At 34.5% G+C, this 19,344-nt stretch overlaps 1 protein-coding gene across 2 annotated transcripts; it reads right to left on the bottom strand.

Annotated features, from left to right (window-relative positions):
- Positions 1-593: 593 nt before the first annotated feature.
- Positions 594-10,149, bottom strand: LOC104906929 (signal recognition particle 19 kDa protein). Of its 2 annotated transcripts, none has more exons than XM_019252511.3 (4): positions 10,042-10,149; positions 9,622-9,834; positions 9,412-9,511; positions 594-1,014 (listed from the first exon to the last, which is right to left on the bottom strand). In XM_019252511.3, the coding sequence occupies exons 2-4, from the start codon at positions 9,796-9,798 to the stop codon at positions 881-883; spliced, it is 411 nt and encodes a 136-aa protein (XP_019108056.1). In that variant the 5' UTR covers positions 9,799-9,834; positions 10,042-10,149; the 3' UTR covers positions 594-880. The 2 variants fall into 2 exon arrangements, with proteins under 2 accessions (XP_019108056.1, XP_048497207.1); XM_048641250.2 differs by having other exon boundaries at positions 9,948-10,096.
- Positions 10,150-19,344: the final 9,195 nt, after the last annotated feature.

Here is a 19,344-nt window from a genome sequence, read left to right as displayed (position 1 = left end):
TAAGGTAAGCAAAACAAACCCTCTTTATTCAAATTGCAAAGTTACCTTCCTTTCTTTGTTGTACATTAGAAATGTTAAGGATAAGAATCTAACTTGGTCAAAATAGAGTCAATAACCTCACGTTTTTCTTTTTATTGTTCAGGGTTAAGGATCTCCCATCTAACTTCCCTTTACTTTCAAAATAAAACCTATACACCCAAATATACATTTTTCACATTTACTAATCTACCTTTTATTTTCTCTCTTCTCTTCCCCTTCTTCCTTGATGTTCTCTCCCGCTAATGAAGTTTGTCACCAAAAATTTGTTTGCTTTCCGTACAAACACAAAAGCAAAGAAATATGTAGAAATAGGGAAGGAGGGTTGTGTGGAGTTAAGACTTAGGGGGTAAATCCAGAGAGGAAGAAACTAACTGGATGGAAAGCTGGACATAGTTACCCTCAAGAAAGGGACATTACCCCTACTCCACATACCAAACATGTAACATGTAACATGTAACATGTAACAATAATAGCTTTTATTTCTGCTTCCAACATTTAAAAATGTCATATCAACATGCTTTTAAGTTTTAAGTTGCCAAAGACAACACGAGATGTAAACATTAGCACCAGAAGTTAAATATAGTTCTACCTTACCGAAGAACAAACATGGATATGAAAGGTTTTGGAAAAAATTGAGTTCATATGATTGGCTGAAGCCTAGTAGATATTGTCTATAATAAAGCAAAAGGCATGCCAAGATCTAACTGAGCATACATCGTCACCATATTAAACACATTGCTTCTCATACTTCCCACATTTGCAAGCAACATGTTAACCGGAGATTTACAGTTCTTTACTAATGTCAAGTTGCACAAAGAATGATAAAAGCAGTGAATTTGACCTATTTTTTCTTTTTACCACCCTTGCCAGATTTAGCAGGTGCAGTACTGGAGCTAGAGGCTGATTCCTGCTTTTTTGTGGTTCTTCCAATATGCCGGGGTACCATTTCTGCGATTCGCAACATCAAATGCTTCCCTGCATTGTGGAGGTAAAACGTGCAAGCAGTAAGAGCATCAGATACTACACATCACAATGGAAATTTCAAGGGGAAAAGGAGAAACAGTAAGTTTTGTGCGAGAACATCTCACTGTAAAAGCAGAAGGCCATCACTAAGAGATCCATAAAAGTTACCCAAAGTGTTAGAAAATTATTTATATGTAAAAAATTATCTTTTGAGCAATCTATGAAATGTTATCCTTTCTTAGGGTAAATGAGAAACTTTTTCGCTAAATATGGGGGTTTCACCATGGGACATTGTAAGACTTATACAACTTTTTTGTCCAAAGGACAATATGTCCATATAACCCATATGTACGCAAGAATTTTTCAACACTACACATATCTATGGTCACAGTACTACAAGACATGAAGACAAGCATCCATCTAGCCTAATACTGAAGACAAGCTTTGTTCCCTCCACCCAAATAGCATAGTCATCTTTCTGCTTACAAGAAGGTATAAATACATGTACACTTCTCTGTCCCTAAATCATAGGCCACATATCTATTGCGTTGCTCCCAATTCCCAAATTAGTTTCACTAGCTCATATTACTCTTGACAACCCATTTGATAGGTGGTAATAGATGGTGTTAAAGATAACAAATTTTCTGAAGAAACTTGTGCCAATGTCTTATATCTTTTTAACTTCATAGACTTCAATCATAGTTTTCACTACTTGAAAGGTGGTCACAAGTGACAACGGATAGATATGAGGACAAATGTATCTAGATAGAATTCCATTACCATGGACGTGTGAATGGGACACCTTGCAAAATTATGAACAAATGCATTACCACAACCACAATTTATTACCAACTACCAAACATGTTGTTAATGATATATTCAACTGATACAACATCACGAAGAGAAGGATTGTCACGTTCTTTAGGATAAATTCGTTCAAACAAAACTCCCAAATCTAATGTGCTCCTATTTAGGGACGACAGAAGTAGTGCTTAACTCTCATGAGTCTCATCATCAGCAAACCATCATACGAAGAAGACCACTATGAGTTGATCATATCACAATGTACAAGAAAATAATTGAGTAAGCACCATTCCAGAGAGAAGCAGAGTCATAGCAGGGGAAAGAGAATGAAGGAAGAGGGCTCTCCTATATGATACAAACCAATTGAAGAATACCTCAATCAGCCAATACAAAAGAGAATATTAAGTAAACATTTCAACATTCATATGGGAAAAGATGAATTCACATTACAGATGGAAGGGGAAATGCAGAACACCATTACCAAGTCAGTTAATGTTGAATACACACAATCTATCTGTACCAATCACTCAAAACGAAATTGTTTAGCTCATCACATAACTATACTAGATTCATTAATAAGCAAAGTAAGTTCTTAACATCATGTTATTGTCATTCCAAACATCACTGTAAAACCAAAAAGGACCTTCCCTTCTTAAACATGATGATCAAGGGACTGAATTTTTTTACTAGTAATTATTTTTATTATATTAGTACAAAGGAAGTATATAAGAATAAATAGATATTATCATGTGGGATCTTGCTAGCATTCTTTAGTCAGTTTTCTATACATAACCTTTCTAAATATTTTAAACACAAAACTAAAGATAATGAAGGTCAAATGTGTCCATTGGAAACCATCGAAAAAGTTGAACAAGTATAAAGAAACTGAGGGAGTATTTCTAAATATTTTAAACACAAAACTAAAGATAATGAAGGTCAAATGTGTCCTTGGAAACCATCGAAAAATTTGAACAAGTATAAAGAAACTGAGTGAGTATTTCATATATCAACTTGTAGCTTCTTAAATGTATTGCATTTTCCTTATTAATAAATAGAAAAAAAAGGAGAGTTTTCATACATTAACTTTTAGCTTCTTACATGTATTGCATTTTCCTTATCATTAAATAGAAAAAAAAAGGTGATATCCTAAGATCTCTTACGAGCAAAAGAATAATTTTAGACATTTTGCTATCCCATAAATAGTCATTTTGCTAGGAAATCGATAACATAATTTTAGACAATCATAATACTGATTGCCTTGATGCATAATTTAAATTTAGGGTAGATATTTTCAAGCTCACAGGAATAGCTTACAAGAGAACCATTTGAAATTAGAAAAAAGAAACCTTCACAACTAACTCTGGGCGGTAACTCACTATGATGGTAAGTACAACGATCAGGCCTAGTTCAGTACACACATAATAACCAAAGAAACATTTCAAATGATAATTTGTGACTAGAGATTTTTACATTATGGCAAAACCTACAATAAAGAAATCACACAGTCAATTGGCAAATGCAATGCACAGAGAGCAGGAAAGAACAAAAAAATATCTCTGTGCTCGATTTCTCTATCATGCACGCACTTAGCTCTCTTCCTCTTATTCGGTGATATGAGTCTCCTAGAACATAACAGAATGCCATCAATCATTAACCTACCCTATTCCAAATGCCTACAGCACAACATCTGTAAACACATTGTTTCTCTATCACTTTGAAGTATTAATTGGAGAGCTTTTTTTTTCACCAATCCGAAATAGGTAATTAGGTCACATTAACTATATACTACATTGATATCTTTTTCTTTCTTGCTTTCAGTATTATTGAATTGGCTAACTATATATTATCACCGTCATTTGTACATGAAATCGACCAGGGGCACAATGATTAAAAAAATTCATGTTTGCAGGCTTTATTTTTCTTGAATTAATAATATGCTGATGCATTCAAGGAGCTTTTCCACTTCTCTTTCTCCATCTTCAACTCCCCATCACTTGATATTGGGCAATATTAAAGTGATGCTACATGGTCATGATGAAATTTAATGCAAATACTCAAGTAAATAGTTCACTTTCTTAATTAAAAAAAAAACAGCAAAACATCAATTAGATTGAAACAAAGTCCTCCAATAATCACCTCAACAATCTCTTTTTTTTTCTACCCAAAGAAATTTGTGCATAACTAATCTTCTCCTAGTCAAAAATATCAACCAAGTTGTTGCAATTGTTTTGAACAAAAAAAAAAATCCCAATGATAAAAGATCAATTAGAAAATCCCCAATTACGACAACAACAATGTCAAAGTATTAGTGTATTACACCTTGTTTGGATAGCAATGATGGAGAGAAAAGTAGAGGAGGGAAGAGTGGGATGGGGGAGAAAAGAAGAAGAGAGAAGAGTGAGCTTGCATTTCCCTTTCAAATCTTTACAACATTGGAAGGATATGGTTTTCTAAGGGGGGGAGCAAAAATTAATCCTTCATATTCCCTTCCCTCACATTCTATCCAAACAAGGGAAAATGAACTATCTCTTTCCCTTCTTTCCCTTTCTCTCCAAACCCCCTCCTCCAAACAATCTATTAAACCCAACAAATCGAAACGGGTGGATGAATAAAGAAATAAGATTTGGCTGTTTACATGGATTTTCTGCCTCCATCCTATTCTACCAAGTGGTACATGCTCTTAGAAACTGAATTTCTTCACATCGATTCTAGTACCCTCCATCAAGGCATCTTCAGCCTCCCTCTCCTTCAAAAATATGTTGTATCCTAACCTTCAAAGTAACCTATGCATTCACTCTATATGCACAGACTTGGGTACAAGTGTTTGACACGAGCACAGATCCTAGTATCGGATCCTCAAAATCAAGGACTTAAGGACACGTTTCAAAAGGATCCGAAGCTGGAATTTGGCCTCGAGGATATGATAATTTTTATAGTTTTAATAGTAATTTTTGGAATTAGTTTTTCTATTAAAAAATAAGCAATAAAAAGCTTTTTCAAGAAAAAGTACAATAATCTGTTAAAATAGTATACTTGTTGAGTACATAAACTTAAATTTTGTACACAAAAAAGAATAATATGATAATATGTTCTCTTGACTGCATGAGACATACACATAAAGTAACAACATAAAGAAAGTGTTTAGAATCAGATAGAAGAAGAAAAGTGCATAAAGCACTCTCGACCTCCAGACACGGCCGCCAGAGGAAGGAACAACAAGTCCAATTTTACCAGCCCAGGTTCAATCTGCATTCCATGTCCATACCAGGGTCGTGTCGTTTCAACATGGCTACGATGCGGTAAACCAACATCCCAGACCTATATAATAACGTTCGTCCATCATTTATCTTATAAAATTCTTCATTTAACCTAAGAGGCAAACTATGGTCGAACAAGATCGCGATTTTAATCCCCATTTTAGCCACCTAGACTAAATCTTATGCATCCCATTTTGGTCATATACCCATTGCTCTCAAAGGTCCTCCCAAGGAACTTAGAAAACCCACTAATTGGCTAATGTTACAACATCCTCAATTGTATCCCTCTCATAACTAAAATTATACTTCATGTCCTCCATTCACCGACTTAGCCTAAACCCTCATGATTTAAATGTTTACCTCCACTACTCCAATTTTTGATATTAAATCTGACCCCAGTCTTATTCACCAATATAGTATCATAAGCAAACAACATACACCAATTATCTCATCATATATAGGTCGTGCAAATTTCTGATGGAGTCGAATCGTAATAGGGAAATGTAATGAATTGATATTGTAAGAGGGGGGGGGGGATAGTTTAGGTATTGTCTTGATTAGTAGCTTTGGGAATAAGCTAGGTAGTTTCTTGAGGAAAACACTCTTTATAGAGGAGTAATCACAAAGAAAAAGATATTGGTTGAATATCGAAAAGAATATAGGGTGACCCACGCCTCACGAAAGCTTGTGATTATCATTTTATTTTACTGTTTTCATAATAATCAATCAAAGTTCATCTTAATTCTATAATCAATTCCTAAATCCAACCCAAGGTATGTAATTTCATTATAGGAAATACTATGTTGCCCTTTCATATGTCTTTACATTTGCTTTCACGTGCCAATACATGTCTTTAACTAAGACAATATAATTACAATGTATACCCTTTCTTCAACATCACCAGAACACATCTCTCCAGACCTCATCATAAGCCTCCTGAGGTCAATAAAATTCATATGCAGATTTTTCTTCCTGGACCTACAATATTCCATCATTTGTCTCATAAGAGTAGCCTATATAGTAGATCAGCCAAACATAAATCCAAAACCAGGGTTCTCCTATGTTCATACATTTCCACAATTGGCATTCTAGTACTCTCTTCCACAATTTCATGGTACGACTAATAAGTCTTATTTCCCAATAATTGGAGTAGTCTTAGGCATTTCTTTTGTTCATGAAAATTGGTACGAAGGTGCTTTTCTTCCAATCTTCTGGAATTCTGCACATCCTCCAAATCTTGTTAAGTAGGTTTGTTAATCAATAAATTCCATTCTCTTAAGGCATCTTCAAACCTTGCTAGAAATATCATCAAGCCCAACTATATTATTCAGTTTAATTATCTTCAATGCCTTCTCCATTAGAGCTGACAAAAAATGACTCAATTCGATAACCTGACCCGACCCTAACTTGAAATAAGCGGGTTCAAGTTGAGATTTTTGACGTGTTTAAGTAATTGGGTCAACCTGAACCCGACCTGAAAATTAAACAGGTTATGTTCGGGTTGAAAAACTCAACCCAAAATCAACATGACTAACCCATTTAACCCTTTCAAACATATTTAGTCTTCAGCTATTTATAAAATAATTTGGGCCATATATAGTGAAACCCTAATATGCGACATTTTTTCTTGTGTACATCTTGTGAGTGTCCTTCCCTCTATTCAATTCAAAGAGATACTCTTCACTCCCCTACTCCTCTCCTTCTCTCGTCGTTCTTCAAGGTTGTGGATCCGCAAACATTTGTTATTCTTCTAACATTTTTTAATCTATACTTTGAGGTAATTCCAAGTGAAAATTTTAACTTGCAACTTTAAATGAAGAGGGGTGGAAGATGAGGTTGTAGGGTGTTGCAGTAGATCAAATTTTTATGATGATGAATCGATGGTAATAGTCCTGTTCAAGATCAAGGTCTCTTTATGATTCTTCTTTTCACGTTTTCACCATCCTTGCAAACCAATTTTTGATAGTGTTCACATATTTGAAATTACTAGTGCATGTGGCTGAACCTAAATTCATTTGTAATGAAATTGTAATATTAAAGTTTCATTTTTTTTGTAAATTTGTAGAAATTGTTCTATTTAATAGCAATACAACGTTTGAGAGTTATCTTCTACAGTTTCTATTGTACATAAATCAATTCAGGCCTATTTGAGTTCAACCGATTTTTTATCCGAAACAAACTTTTAAAATTAAACGGGTTAAACAGGTCGGATACAACCGTTTACAAACAGATCAGGTTCAGGTTTGAAATTCTAACCCGTTTATGTAAACATGTCGGGTTCAGGTTTGGTGGTTTTGACTTATTTATGTAAACAAGTCAACCCTGAAATGACCCGACCTGACCTAATTGCTAGCCCTAGTTTTCATTAAATTCATCAAAGTATTATGTCCATTTAGGGGTGTAAGTTATTCGGATAAAATCCAAAATCCAATCCAATCGGAATTAGTAATTGGGATCGGATTCGAACTGTGTTCGGATTGGATTCAGATTGAGGTTTTTTGAAAAATTGGATTTTCTGATCGGATTGAATTGAGGGAAATTGGATCCAAAAATCCAATATAACGCACTTTTGTTTCTTCTTAAACTTGCCTTTTACAAAAATCTAGCACTGGAAGTCTATGTTCAGGAGCTAGACTCTTCCCCGGGATAACCTAAAATGCCTATTCATGTGCCTTACTAAGAGGAAGTCTACTTTTTTCAAACATTTAATTCCTTTACTCCTAAAAGTCACCAAGCGAGCATCTCTGGTTCAAACCATGTGTTAGCCAAATAAAGACACTGCACAAATTTTAGATTGGTTTCTCAACACTTCATTCTTTCTCCCATGCTGTTTTGTCATTTATTGATGTTGGTTGTGCTACTAAAGCACAAAAAAGTTTCATAGTTTGAAAGGACTTGTTTTTTAACATAATCCCCATTTCTCATTATTACCAAAATTTCTAATTGAGATTTGGTTTTCATAAGGGTTACATCATAATACTACTTAATTTCATAGTTCATACTTAAATTGTCCAATTTGACCTTATATCTTCTCAATTTGAGGTTATTGGTAATAGTTTAGGCATTGGGTCTACTCTTGGTGAACTTTGAGGATGCCCATTATCCCTCATTGACTCGAAGAAATCATTCTCAACTAGTTCTATGGTATGGAATGTATGTTTCACATTAGTCTAATCTTAACTCAAACCCGTCATGGATCTATGCTTCTGATCATGGTTATTTCACCCAATTTCTTGATGTTTAAGAGCTTGGTTGACCTTGTCACATTCGTTCACAATCGGCGTGCAACTTTATCTACTACATTTTTAGAATGCTTGAAATTTTCTCTATAATGGTCTTTAGGGTGCTTTTTGGGGTTTGTTTGTAATGGCAAAGAGAAGTTTGTTTGTAATGTAAAAATGCTAGAAACCATACTAGCCAAAATCCCATGACATCAACAAACTTAGCAACTGCATACTCAGAATAGCCAAATGGGAGGCTAAGTTTCCAGCTCGGTCCAATGGCAAAGAGAAGTGTGACAAGTGACACACAATGAATGGCAAAAAGAAATATAAAGGATAATGCTTGGTTTGACCATCAAGAACTTTCCAACAGGAACCTGAACAACATCTTTGACTAACACTCACAAATATGCAGGTATGACAGGAGAAAGCAACACCACAAGTACTACTATGACTAATTTATTACAAAAAAAAAAGACATGAAAGCAACTTAGACATGAACACACTATAAGTAAGATCTAGAGAGAACCTGGTATACTCCAATTCGCCACTTCTAAAATCTTATTCCATTGTACGCAGGAAACAAGGAAAAGGTAAAGTGGCATATACTTCTCCAAAGGAAGCCAACAAGGGAAGTATCTACCCATAGAGTCCAAGGGCTACAATCTGCATGAAAGCATTTAGATTGCAAAAACTTAAAGGACCAGTTCTAGGAGTAGCATGTGATACCCAACGAATGCTGGGACTGTGGTTTCATCTTAAATCTCATCCCATAATGCAGCATACCAGACATCCATTAGCTGTCTCTGCAAACCCATTCTTCAAATAACTCCGCAGCTGTATGCACAAATAGGAACCGATATCTAATAGTCCGAGAAACTAATCAATCTCACAACCCCTCACTCAATCCTACGAAGTGTCAAATCAATAAAGTCATGGAATTGGTCCATAGACAACCCAATTTACAAGCGTAACATTCCCTACAATTCTCTAAATCCTTAATCAGCACAATGAAGGCTGATAAATACAATAAATTCCTATTTCCACAAAAATGCAATAAATTCTACATAACATCAGAACAAAAGCCAAAATAAGAGTAAGAAAAGGCATTATGGAGATAAACTTACTCGACGAAATCTCAGGATTACATAAACTTCCATCTTCTCTTTTTAGCAACACTCTTACTCTCCCTCTCTGCATAAAATCTCTTGGATAAGCTTTCTCAACCTACAAAAAGTTCAAAAAAAAAGCATGCATCATCCAGCAAAATTCGACAAAATCAACAAATTTAGCAGCAAAATCGAGGACAGAGAAGAACAATTATAACACAAGCGGACCTCTTTATGGTAGGGAAGATTGAGAAATTTACAGCAATCTCCGATTTCATCGCAAGTAGGATTTTCGCAAGCTTTGCTAGCGCTAATTCGACGACCTTCAGCTATCGTTTTCTTCGAATTGATGTAAATTGGGTAGAACACCACCCATTTCTTGACATTCGGCAATTCGCCATTCATCTTTTCTTCTGACGAAACCCTAATTCGATCAAATTTCTGGAAAGAAGTAGATTCGATTGCAAATATGAGTAAATTGGTTTCTTTGATCAGTAATCAACTAATAATTTTGCGATCTAAAACACAAGAGATTAAATTATATGTAGAGTTACAAAGAAATTGCGGAATGTGGTTTGAAATCCAATTAAATCGCTAGTGATAAATGGAAGGCTTGTGAGAGAAAGCAATAGACTTCGGAGTTCTGACCTGACTGAGAGATTTCTAACATGCGTTGAGCATTAGCATTAGCATTAGCATTAGCATTTAGCAGCCTAGTAGGTTATGGAATATGGACTTTACCGTGGGTTGTTTCCACTTTATGTTCCTCCCGACTTTTTTTTTTTTTTGTAGAAATAGCAAAATTAACTAATATCCCTCCTCACTTTTACGGTAAGGCCATAAGCTCTAACAACTTTGCCCTACTGATATTGCTAACACTAACAATAAAACTATCAAAATTACCCAGCACGACAATGATATCCAATAGTATTGTTCGTATTTGAGGCGGGGCTTGAGGCGGAGCACGTAGCCTTGTGACGATAATCCTGCAGTCCATCCATATTTCAATTTTGTTTAAGTTCTTATCATGATGCTCTTCGAACTTTTTAGTATTGCATGCGCCTCCGCCTGCAGACTTGACATATCATGAATTTCCTCACTTCCACTCCCTAATTCTTGTCCCTTTTCCAAGAGTGACCATCCATAGGCTGCCTTCCATTCTTCTCTTCCTTCATGCATACTTTTCTTCCGAGATCCATCAATCCTTAGACACCATCGTTTATCCTCCTCCTTCCAGTTATTCCCTTACGTAACTGTATGATTGCAGTCCTCTTTTATCTTCAGCAAGTTCATTTTTCCTTCCTCTCTTATTGCATTTTCCCCATAGGCTTGCCACCATCTTTTTTTTCAAATCTGATCTGTTCCATAATGTTGGTAGGATAGCTTCGCGTTCCTTGGTTGAAGATTAGGCTATTTCTATGTAACCAAATACTCCATAGGATGGCCATGAATTCCATTACATATTGCTCCGCGAATTGGTCTTTTTTCATGAAATACCAAAGCTAGTTCCTTGATCATGCTGTAATGCTACATTCCTGTGGGTTATTTGAAAGGATTCCCAGGTTCGAACCTTTCCATATATGCATTGATAACTCACAATCCTTAAATATATGGGTATATGTTTCATCATGCGTTCCACATAATAAGCAGGGCCTTTCACTTAGGATTTTCCTTTTCCTAAGGTTGTCCCTGGTTGCTAAAGCACCATTTACTAGCTTCCAATAGAAATACTTCCATTTCGGCCAAATTTTTTGTTTCCAGAAGTCATCCGATGTAGCGTTTGTGACGATATTCCCTTGTTGCACCCAGTAGCCTGACTTGACAGTATATTACCCATTGTTGTTTTGAAACCAGATATACTGGTCTTCTCGTTGGTTATGTAGGAGATGTGTTGCCAAAATTGCTTGGGTTGAATTAACATTACACCATGTACTCACCTTCTGCTTGTCCCAGCTTCCATCTGGGCCACCAAATCCTTAACCCACCTTGGTCTCTGGATAGAACATGGTTCTAAAGTTGGGTTAAAGCCAACTCTTGCCTTACTACTTGTCCATGTGATGTCTACATATAATTCGACAAGTTAGTAAACATAATATGTTATATAACATCTATATAAGTGCACAGAGTTACATAGATGCACTGAGTTTATTGAGTAAAAATAAGCTAGTTATAAGTAAACATGAGCTAGTTGTCGATAATAAGATAGTGCATTGAGTTTACTGAGTAAAAATATAATTATGCATATTATATAGCTTACATGATAACATATTATATAGCAATGTGTGTCGATTTAGTGTGTGCGCATATTGTCTATTAATATCCAAGTCTTGTGAATTACATTTAAACTCAGGGTGTTATTGTTGGTTTGATGATAGTAAGGTGTTGAGATTTTAGTGGAGGGGTAGAGTTAGAAAATTTATCTAGAATAAAAACGGAAGGGTATTTGATGAATCTGATGATACTAATTGTTGGGATGTTGAATTATAAGAGGGAAATTTAGATAATGGTTGCGATTGTATTTTTACTTTATAGCTATTATTAATTTTAATGTTTTGTTGGAGTTTTTTAATAGACAAATCACTTTAATTAAGAAGGCATAAACATATTGGTACCATTAGGAAGGTAAAAAAAATAATATCTACCATTGACAAAAGTCAATAGTTAGATGGTACTAGTGAGAATTTTCCTTAATTTTATCTTTTTTTAAAGTAAATGATATATAGAACTCATAAATTAAGTATCTTTGTTTCGTCATATTATAAACAAAAAGTAACTTATTTTGTCTTAAAGGTAGATATGATTAGAGACAGACGGGTATATTCTAGATGAATAAGTAGATATAATAGAAAATAGTAGGGTATATTTATGTCGTTTTAGTAGTGGTAAGAAGATTTATAATATCAAGAGAAGAATCAATATGAAAATTAAGGTATAAATAAGTATTAGTATAAGATAGATGACAAAGAATAGTGCAAAATAGTATTATATAAATATATAATAGATGAAAAGTATATATCTGGGTGTAAAATCATGTCTTCTATATGAGAGGTTGGGTTACATAACATCTATGTAAGCTAGTTGTATGATATTGTTACTTTATATCTATTTTTTTAGTTTATTATTTTTTATGGCTATGGTTTATGTTGTTAGTTAATTTGTTCTAAAAGTAGTAAATAAAATTATAGTTGTTGAATGAATGTGCAGTATCATGAGGGTAGGGGCGAAATTATAGTGGATATATGAAAGGTTAGTGGGAAACTTCCTTGGTCCAACTTTTGCTAACAAGATTGATGAATTCATTACATTATGCTATCACCCAAGATAATGTTGTGATAGATGGTATGATGAAATGTCCATGTGTCAAATGTCAAAATATTCCATATGAAGATCTAGAGACTGTTAAGGTGCATCTCTATATGTTTGGTTTTACGCCTAATTATTGTCGTTGGGTTTTTGACGGGGAAAATAGTGCCTCCACTTTCACTAAGTGTACATCTAACCCTTATAAAAGCATGATATTAGAGGCATTTGGGCAACAAGGTGATTTAGAGGACATTGAAGAAGAACCACTTCCTAGTCACAATAAGTTTTTTAACATGTTGAAGTCAGCGGAGGAGCCATTATATGATGGTCGCAAGTTGTCTTTGTTATCCGCTGCTACAAGAATGACAAACATCAAGTATGAGTACAATATTCCTCGTAGAGCAATAAATGGTTTTGCTTCCTTAATGAGAGACATGTGCCTAGATGAAAATAAGATGATAGAAAACTTTTACAAGACAAGACATTACTTAAGGGGGTAGACCTTCCGCACCAAAAGATACATGTATGTCCGAATGGTCGCATGTTATTCTGGAAAGAACATAAAGATCTCAAAAATTATATTTTTTGCAAAGGAAGTCGTGATAAGACAATCAGGAATAATGACAACAATTCTCCTCATAGTGTTTCTACTTCCAATTGGTCCTAGATTACAAAGACTATATGTGACGAAATATATTGCTGAGCAAATGAGGTGGCATGAGGATAATCCTTGAGATCATGGCCTAATGTCTCATCCAAGTGATGGAGAAGCATAGAAGCACATAGATAAAGAGTATGAATCTTTTGTCGTCGAGCCCCGAAATGTCCAGCTTGGTCTTTGTACTAACTAATTTTCACCATTCGAGAAGACGGGAAAACAATATTCATGTTGGCCAGTCATCTTGACTCCTTATAATATCCCCCCCGGGCAATGCATGAAGAAACCTCTTCTAGCAACCCACTCTTTCGAGCTGCTAATGAAACACACTGAACATCCATAAACTAAAATTAACTCTTAAATAAATTACTTCGTAGCGGAAACATATCCTTAAATACACAAATAACTCGACTAAACTCCCAAATGTTATATACCATGAAATATCAGAGTTTATTCCTGAATCAACTATCTAAAAACAAACTCAATCCTTAACAAAACAGAATCCTATTCTTGCTCCACTTCCAATTCCGAGCTCTTAATCCTATTCTTAGGACGTCGAAAGGAAGAAATGAATGGAGAGATAAATTAGGCTGGGGTTTTAAGATTTCTCAAGGAAGAAGAGGGTTTCAAAGTTTTGGGGTTTGAGAAATGACGAGAGAGAAATGGGTTTATGGGTTTTGTTTCATTGACCGACAAAAATACAAGGTTTGATGGTTCGAGACGAAAATCAACTTTGGTTTTCTAATTTGCGGAATACCGCGCGAACTAATTGCACACAAAATCCAAAATATAAAATAATAATAATAATTTCATAAAATTAAACAAATAAAAATATTACAGACACGACAAAGATAAATATTCATACTATAACCCACATAAAATAGGATTATTTGAAACATCACTCAATAAATCACTAGTAGAAAAAAAGGAAAGGGTTGTGGTTAAATCACTAGTAGAAAATCAACAAGAACAGTCGAAATTTATAGATCTAAAAATGAAAAAAAAATTAACGAAAATGAAAAAAAGGAACGAAAATGGAAAAAAAGAACGAAAATGAACCAAAATGAAAAAAAAGGAACATAAAATATAAAAAATGAACGAAAATGAAAGAAAAGGAACAAAAACAAAAATGAAAATTAAGCAAAAGTCAAACTCAAACCTAGATCAGAAAAAAAAAAACTCAAAAATTACAATCTACATCCAAAAACTCAAACCCCATTGTTTGTTTATGGCTAAACTCGAGTTGTTGGTGGCTGGACTGGTGTTTGATATTTGGTGGTGTCGTGCGTTGGTGGTTGGCGTTGAGGCCATGGTTGTAGTGGTTGAAGATGAGCGAAAAAACGTGGTTGTTGATGACGACGAAGTCGACGGTTGTTGACGAGAGCGAATTGAAGCCGGTGATCATTGACGAGGACGAATTGAAGCCGGTGGTGTTAGTATGAGGAACGAGGGTGAGAGAGAAGAAAAGGGGTTCTTCTGTTTGTTGTGGACGTGAGAGAGGAGGAGAAAGGAGGAGAGTGAACGTGAGAGAGGAGAGAGAATGAGGAAAATTAATTGCATTGTGAGAACCCTAGCCCGCTTAACATTTGAAGCCCGCGAATTCATTTCAAATTTTTTATGGCTTATAGGGCTGCGTTTTTTAAAAAACCTCAGCCCTTCACTAAAAGGGCTGCGGTTTTCTTTAAAAACGCATCCCTTCATAAAAGAAGGGCTGCTTTTTAGAGAAAACGCAGCCCTTCCAGCGCAGTCCTTCCTTTTTTTCTCCTAGTGAATATATTTAACATATAATAAGCGTCTTTAAATATAGAGCTATTACATACTACCACCCTTATTAAAAGTTTTGTCCTTAAACTTACAAACAATAATTTAAATAAAAACCAAAATCTCAAATTCGTAAGATATCAGGCATCCAACCTCAATTCTACCATCAACTTCTGTATCTCCACTTCAACTCAATATCATAATCAAGGAGCAAAGAAAACAAAAGGGGAAAAAATTTTCGGCATAGGATTCCAGTCATCTCATTTGTAGAGATCTCGTTTGAAATTCATGTACTTAACAAAATCATACAATTTCCGCAAAATACACAACATCATAGACAATACTGCGCATTACACTTTGACATAAATGAATTCATATAGCACACGCCAAAGCGCAACAATCATATACTCAACCTTCAACTTAATTCTGATCATCGATTCTTAACACTAATAACGCAAATAAATTTCAAACTATCCCAAAATCTTTTACCCTAGCTAGGTAGCCAACTCGGCATACGATCGCAAGGTTGCTCTGATACCATCTTGTTACAGCCCGCTCTTCCGAGCTGCTAATGAAACACACTCAACATCCATAAACTAAAATTAACTCTTAAATAAATTACTTCGCAGCGGAAACATTTCCTTAAATACACAAATTACTAGACTAAATTCCCAAATATTATATACAATAAAATATCAAAGTTTATTCCTGAATCAACTACCTAAAATACAAATTCAATCCTTAATAAAACAGAATCCTATTCTTGCTCCACTTCCAATTCCAAGCTCTTGATACCAAACCTACAAAATTAGAGAAGAAATACAAAACGAACAAAATTCCAAAATGACTGGAAAACTCGGAACCTTTACTTCAGCTCGTTAAAAATAGCTTTTATTTATCAAACCATTTTCATCTCATTACAACGCTGACATAGCTTATTCTCTTAAGCAAATCAGTGCAAGTACACGATTCGGGCAAATGCTGCTTGCAAGGTTCATTATGTAGCACATCAGTACTACCCTCAGGGTTCGTTATCAAGCGTAGCGGACCATATCAGGTTAAAAGAGTAACCATGCTCCACCCATACCTTCTCCACTTTCAATTATTAGTTCATAAACTAAGCCAACAAAAAAGTTACGTATTCATATTCATCGAATAATATTTCATGAATCAATTTATAACATCACATTCATAACTATGGCCATAATACGAACTTATTTATCAAAAATGGAATAAAGAAATCCATGCACATAAGGGCATGAGTAAATGATTTAATGAACATAAAAGTTATCGGAACCGCAATTCAATTCCAACAACGCAATCTCCTTCATTTTGATCTCCAAAAACCATCCTTAAACAATTGACCTCACAATAATATAAGAACAATTAATAAACTCCTCACTACATGAGAAACTAATCTAATTAACCTTTATTAATACTAACTGAATCCCATAATAGAAACTAATGAAACAATCCTATAACTCCTAATCTTGACTTTGAATAAGCTCCAACTACCAATAATCATAATAACAAACTAACGAGAAAACATAGTGTCCTAACTGATACTTTAAAATACCCTTGAATTAGAATCCACAAAAGACTAGTTCTTCAACTTATCAACTTAATTTCACGAATACCAAGACTCCTAATATATCCAAATGAACCAATGAAATTAAGATTCAAAACAAAATTGTAATTCAACTAAATGCATAAAGAAAAACCATAATTAAGTTTATCACATTTCAAAGTAAACTTCAGTTCATACGCTAACTGGAATTTGTACGGGATGATTTACCTCAACTATAGGAGCAAGGACGGACATAGGAGACAGGGGGAGTTCAACGAGCTTCAGTGCACATCGGCGAGCACCGGGTATATTAGCTTGCCCATATTGTATTGAAAACACTAAGGCTTTCACTCTTGTAAATGGTGGAAACAAAAGTTAGTTTGATTGTCATCGACAATATTTATACCATAATCATGTTTTTCGAAAAAATAATAGTGCTTTTTCGTAAAGACACGGTTGTAAACTCTTCCCCTCCGCCACGATTGAGTGAAGAGTAAGTTTGGAATCGTGTATCTTTGTTGCCAAAAACTGTTGAGTGCATAAGGAATGAAGGTAAACATCCTAAAGGGTATGGTATCTTACACCATTGGATAAAGCAAAGTGCCTTTTAGGAGCTTTCACATTGGTGCAAACTCTTGATATGTCACAATCTTGATGTTATGCACATTGAAAAAAATGTATTTGATAATGTTTTTCACACAATAAGGGATGTTAAGGGGAATAAGATGATTTGAAGGCAAGAGAAGACATAAAAGTGTATTGTAAACGATAAAATTTGAAGATTCGAGTTGTCCTTGATGGGGGGGGGGGAAGACCCTAAAACCAAATGCTCCTTTTATGTTGCCTAAGGAGAAATGGAAACTTGTTTGTGAATGGGTGAAGAAACTAATTTTTCCTGATGGATATGCTTCAGATTTAGGTAGATGCGTCGATATGAAGGAGTATGAGTTATTCGGTATGAAAAGTCATGATTGTCATGTTTTCATGCAATGATTGTCTCCATTTGTCTTTAAAGACTTATGGAAGGTTATCACCAAATTGAGCCAATTCTTCAGAGATATTTGTTCGACCACCTTGAAGGTTAATCATGTGGTGCACTTAGAGGAGAATATTCCTGAAATTCTTTGCAAGTTAGAGAGGGTATTCCCACCTGGTTTTTCCAATTTTATAGAGCATCTCCCTATTCATTAACCTTATAAGGCAAAAGTTGATGGGCCGATTTAGTATTGATGGATGTACCCTTTTGAGATGTAATATTATTAAATTTTTTTTTTAAAAATTGAAGTACCGATTCATAAAATTAATTTTACTCGTAATTTGGTTTCTATATCATTTAAAAAAGAAGGTGGGCAATAAAGCTCAAGTGGAAGGCTCGATTTGAAATGCTTACCTACTTGAGGAGAAAACAAATTTTTGCTCCTTTTATTTTGAAGAAGTGTCGATTCCAAGGTGAAAGAGTTAGGATTGACTACATGTGCTAATAATGAATTACTCCCTCCGTTTCCTAAAGATTTTTCCTCTTTCTGTTTAAGGGTGTTTCCAAAAGATCTTCCCTCTTTTGCTTTATTCCTTATTTGGCAAAACAAATTACCCTATTTACCCTCTCATGTCACTATCATATGGTCCACCATTGCATTATTAATTCAATTTTACTCCCTTTCTCTCTCCTACTTTAACCCCTTTTTATTTGTTTATTTATCTTAACCCCTTTCTATCTCCTACTTTACTCACACCATGCCCCACACAACTTGATTTTCCTTGGTATATGTAGGAACAGTAAGTGGGAAGATCTTTAGGAAACGGAGGGAGTATACCTTAAATCTAATCTAACTGAGATGTTTTCTTCTACTATTAGGCATAGTTCATCACCAGGCCAACTTTGTTACCTTGATGAAAAATATCACATTGTTGCTCACTGATATGTTTTAAGCAATTGTGAAACTCTTCAGCAAATATGAAAGGTAAATTTCTTTGATTTCATGATGTACGTGAAGTCTTTTATATATATATATATATATATATATATATATATATAGTAAAATAATTAATAGTTTATTTGAAGAGCAAATTATGAGTGAGCATGGTTATCAAAAGTCCAGAAGAAGTTTGGATCAAATGTAAAGATAAGTCTCCTGATTGGTTCAAAAAAAAATGTAAGTTCATTAGTTAATGTGATTTATATTATATAATATATATATATAATATATATTATAATATATATATATAATAAATATATATATATTATATATACACATACATATAATTTCGAGCATGTAAGTCAATGACCGCAGTGACATATTTTTCATAATATTATAGGTATTGAGAAAGGGCATCAATAATGACATTACTTATTTATTAGCATTTGGACCACTAACAAGAGTTCGAAAATTCAACAAATAACACATGAATGGATTTTATTTTCGTACGTTTGAGTATGAAAAGAATAAGTCAACTATGAAATATGATATTTGTGTCAAAAGTTCCCAAGGAAAAGTTTATTATAATATTCTTGAAGAAGTGATAGAATTGACTTATGTTGGAGCAAGAAAGTGTTATACAACAGCGTTGTTTAAGTGTGATTGGTTTGATATTAGACATGGTACTAGGATACATGAAAAGTACAATCTTGTTGAGGTGAATCATTTAAAGAGATATTCGTAGT

This window comes from Beta vulgaris, chromosome 3, assembly GCF_026745355.1.
Source record: "Beta vulgaris subsp. vulgaris cultivar EL10 chromosome 3, EL10.2, whole genome shotgun sequence".
Lineage (NCBI taxonomy): Eukaryota > Viridiplantae > Streptophyta > Magnoliopsida > Caryophyllales > Amaranthaceae > Beta > Beta vulgaris.
The sequence above is the reverse complement of the archived record's forward strand: the minus strand, read 5'-3'. Positions and strand labels throughout refer to the sequence as shown.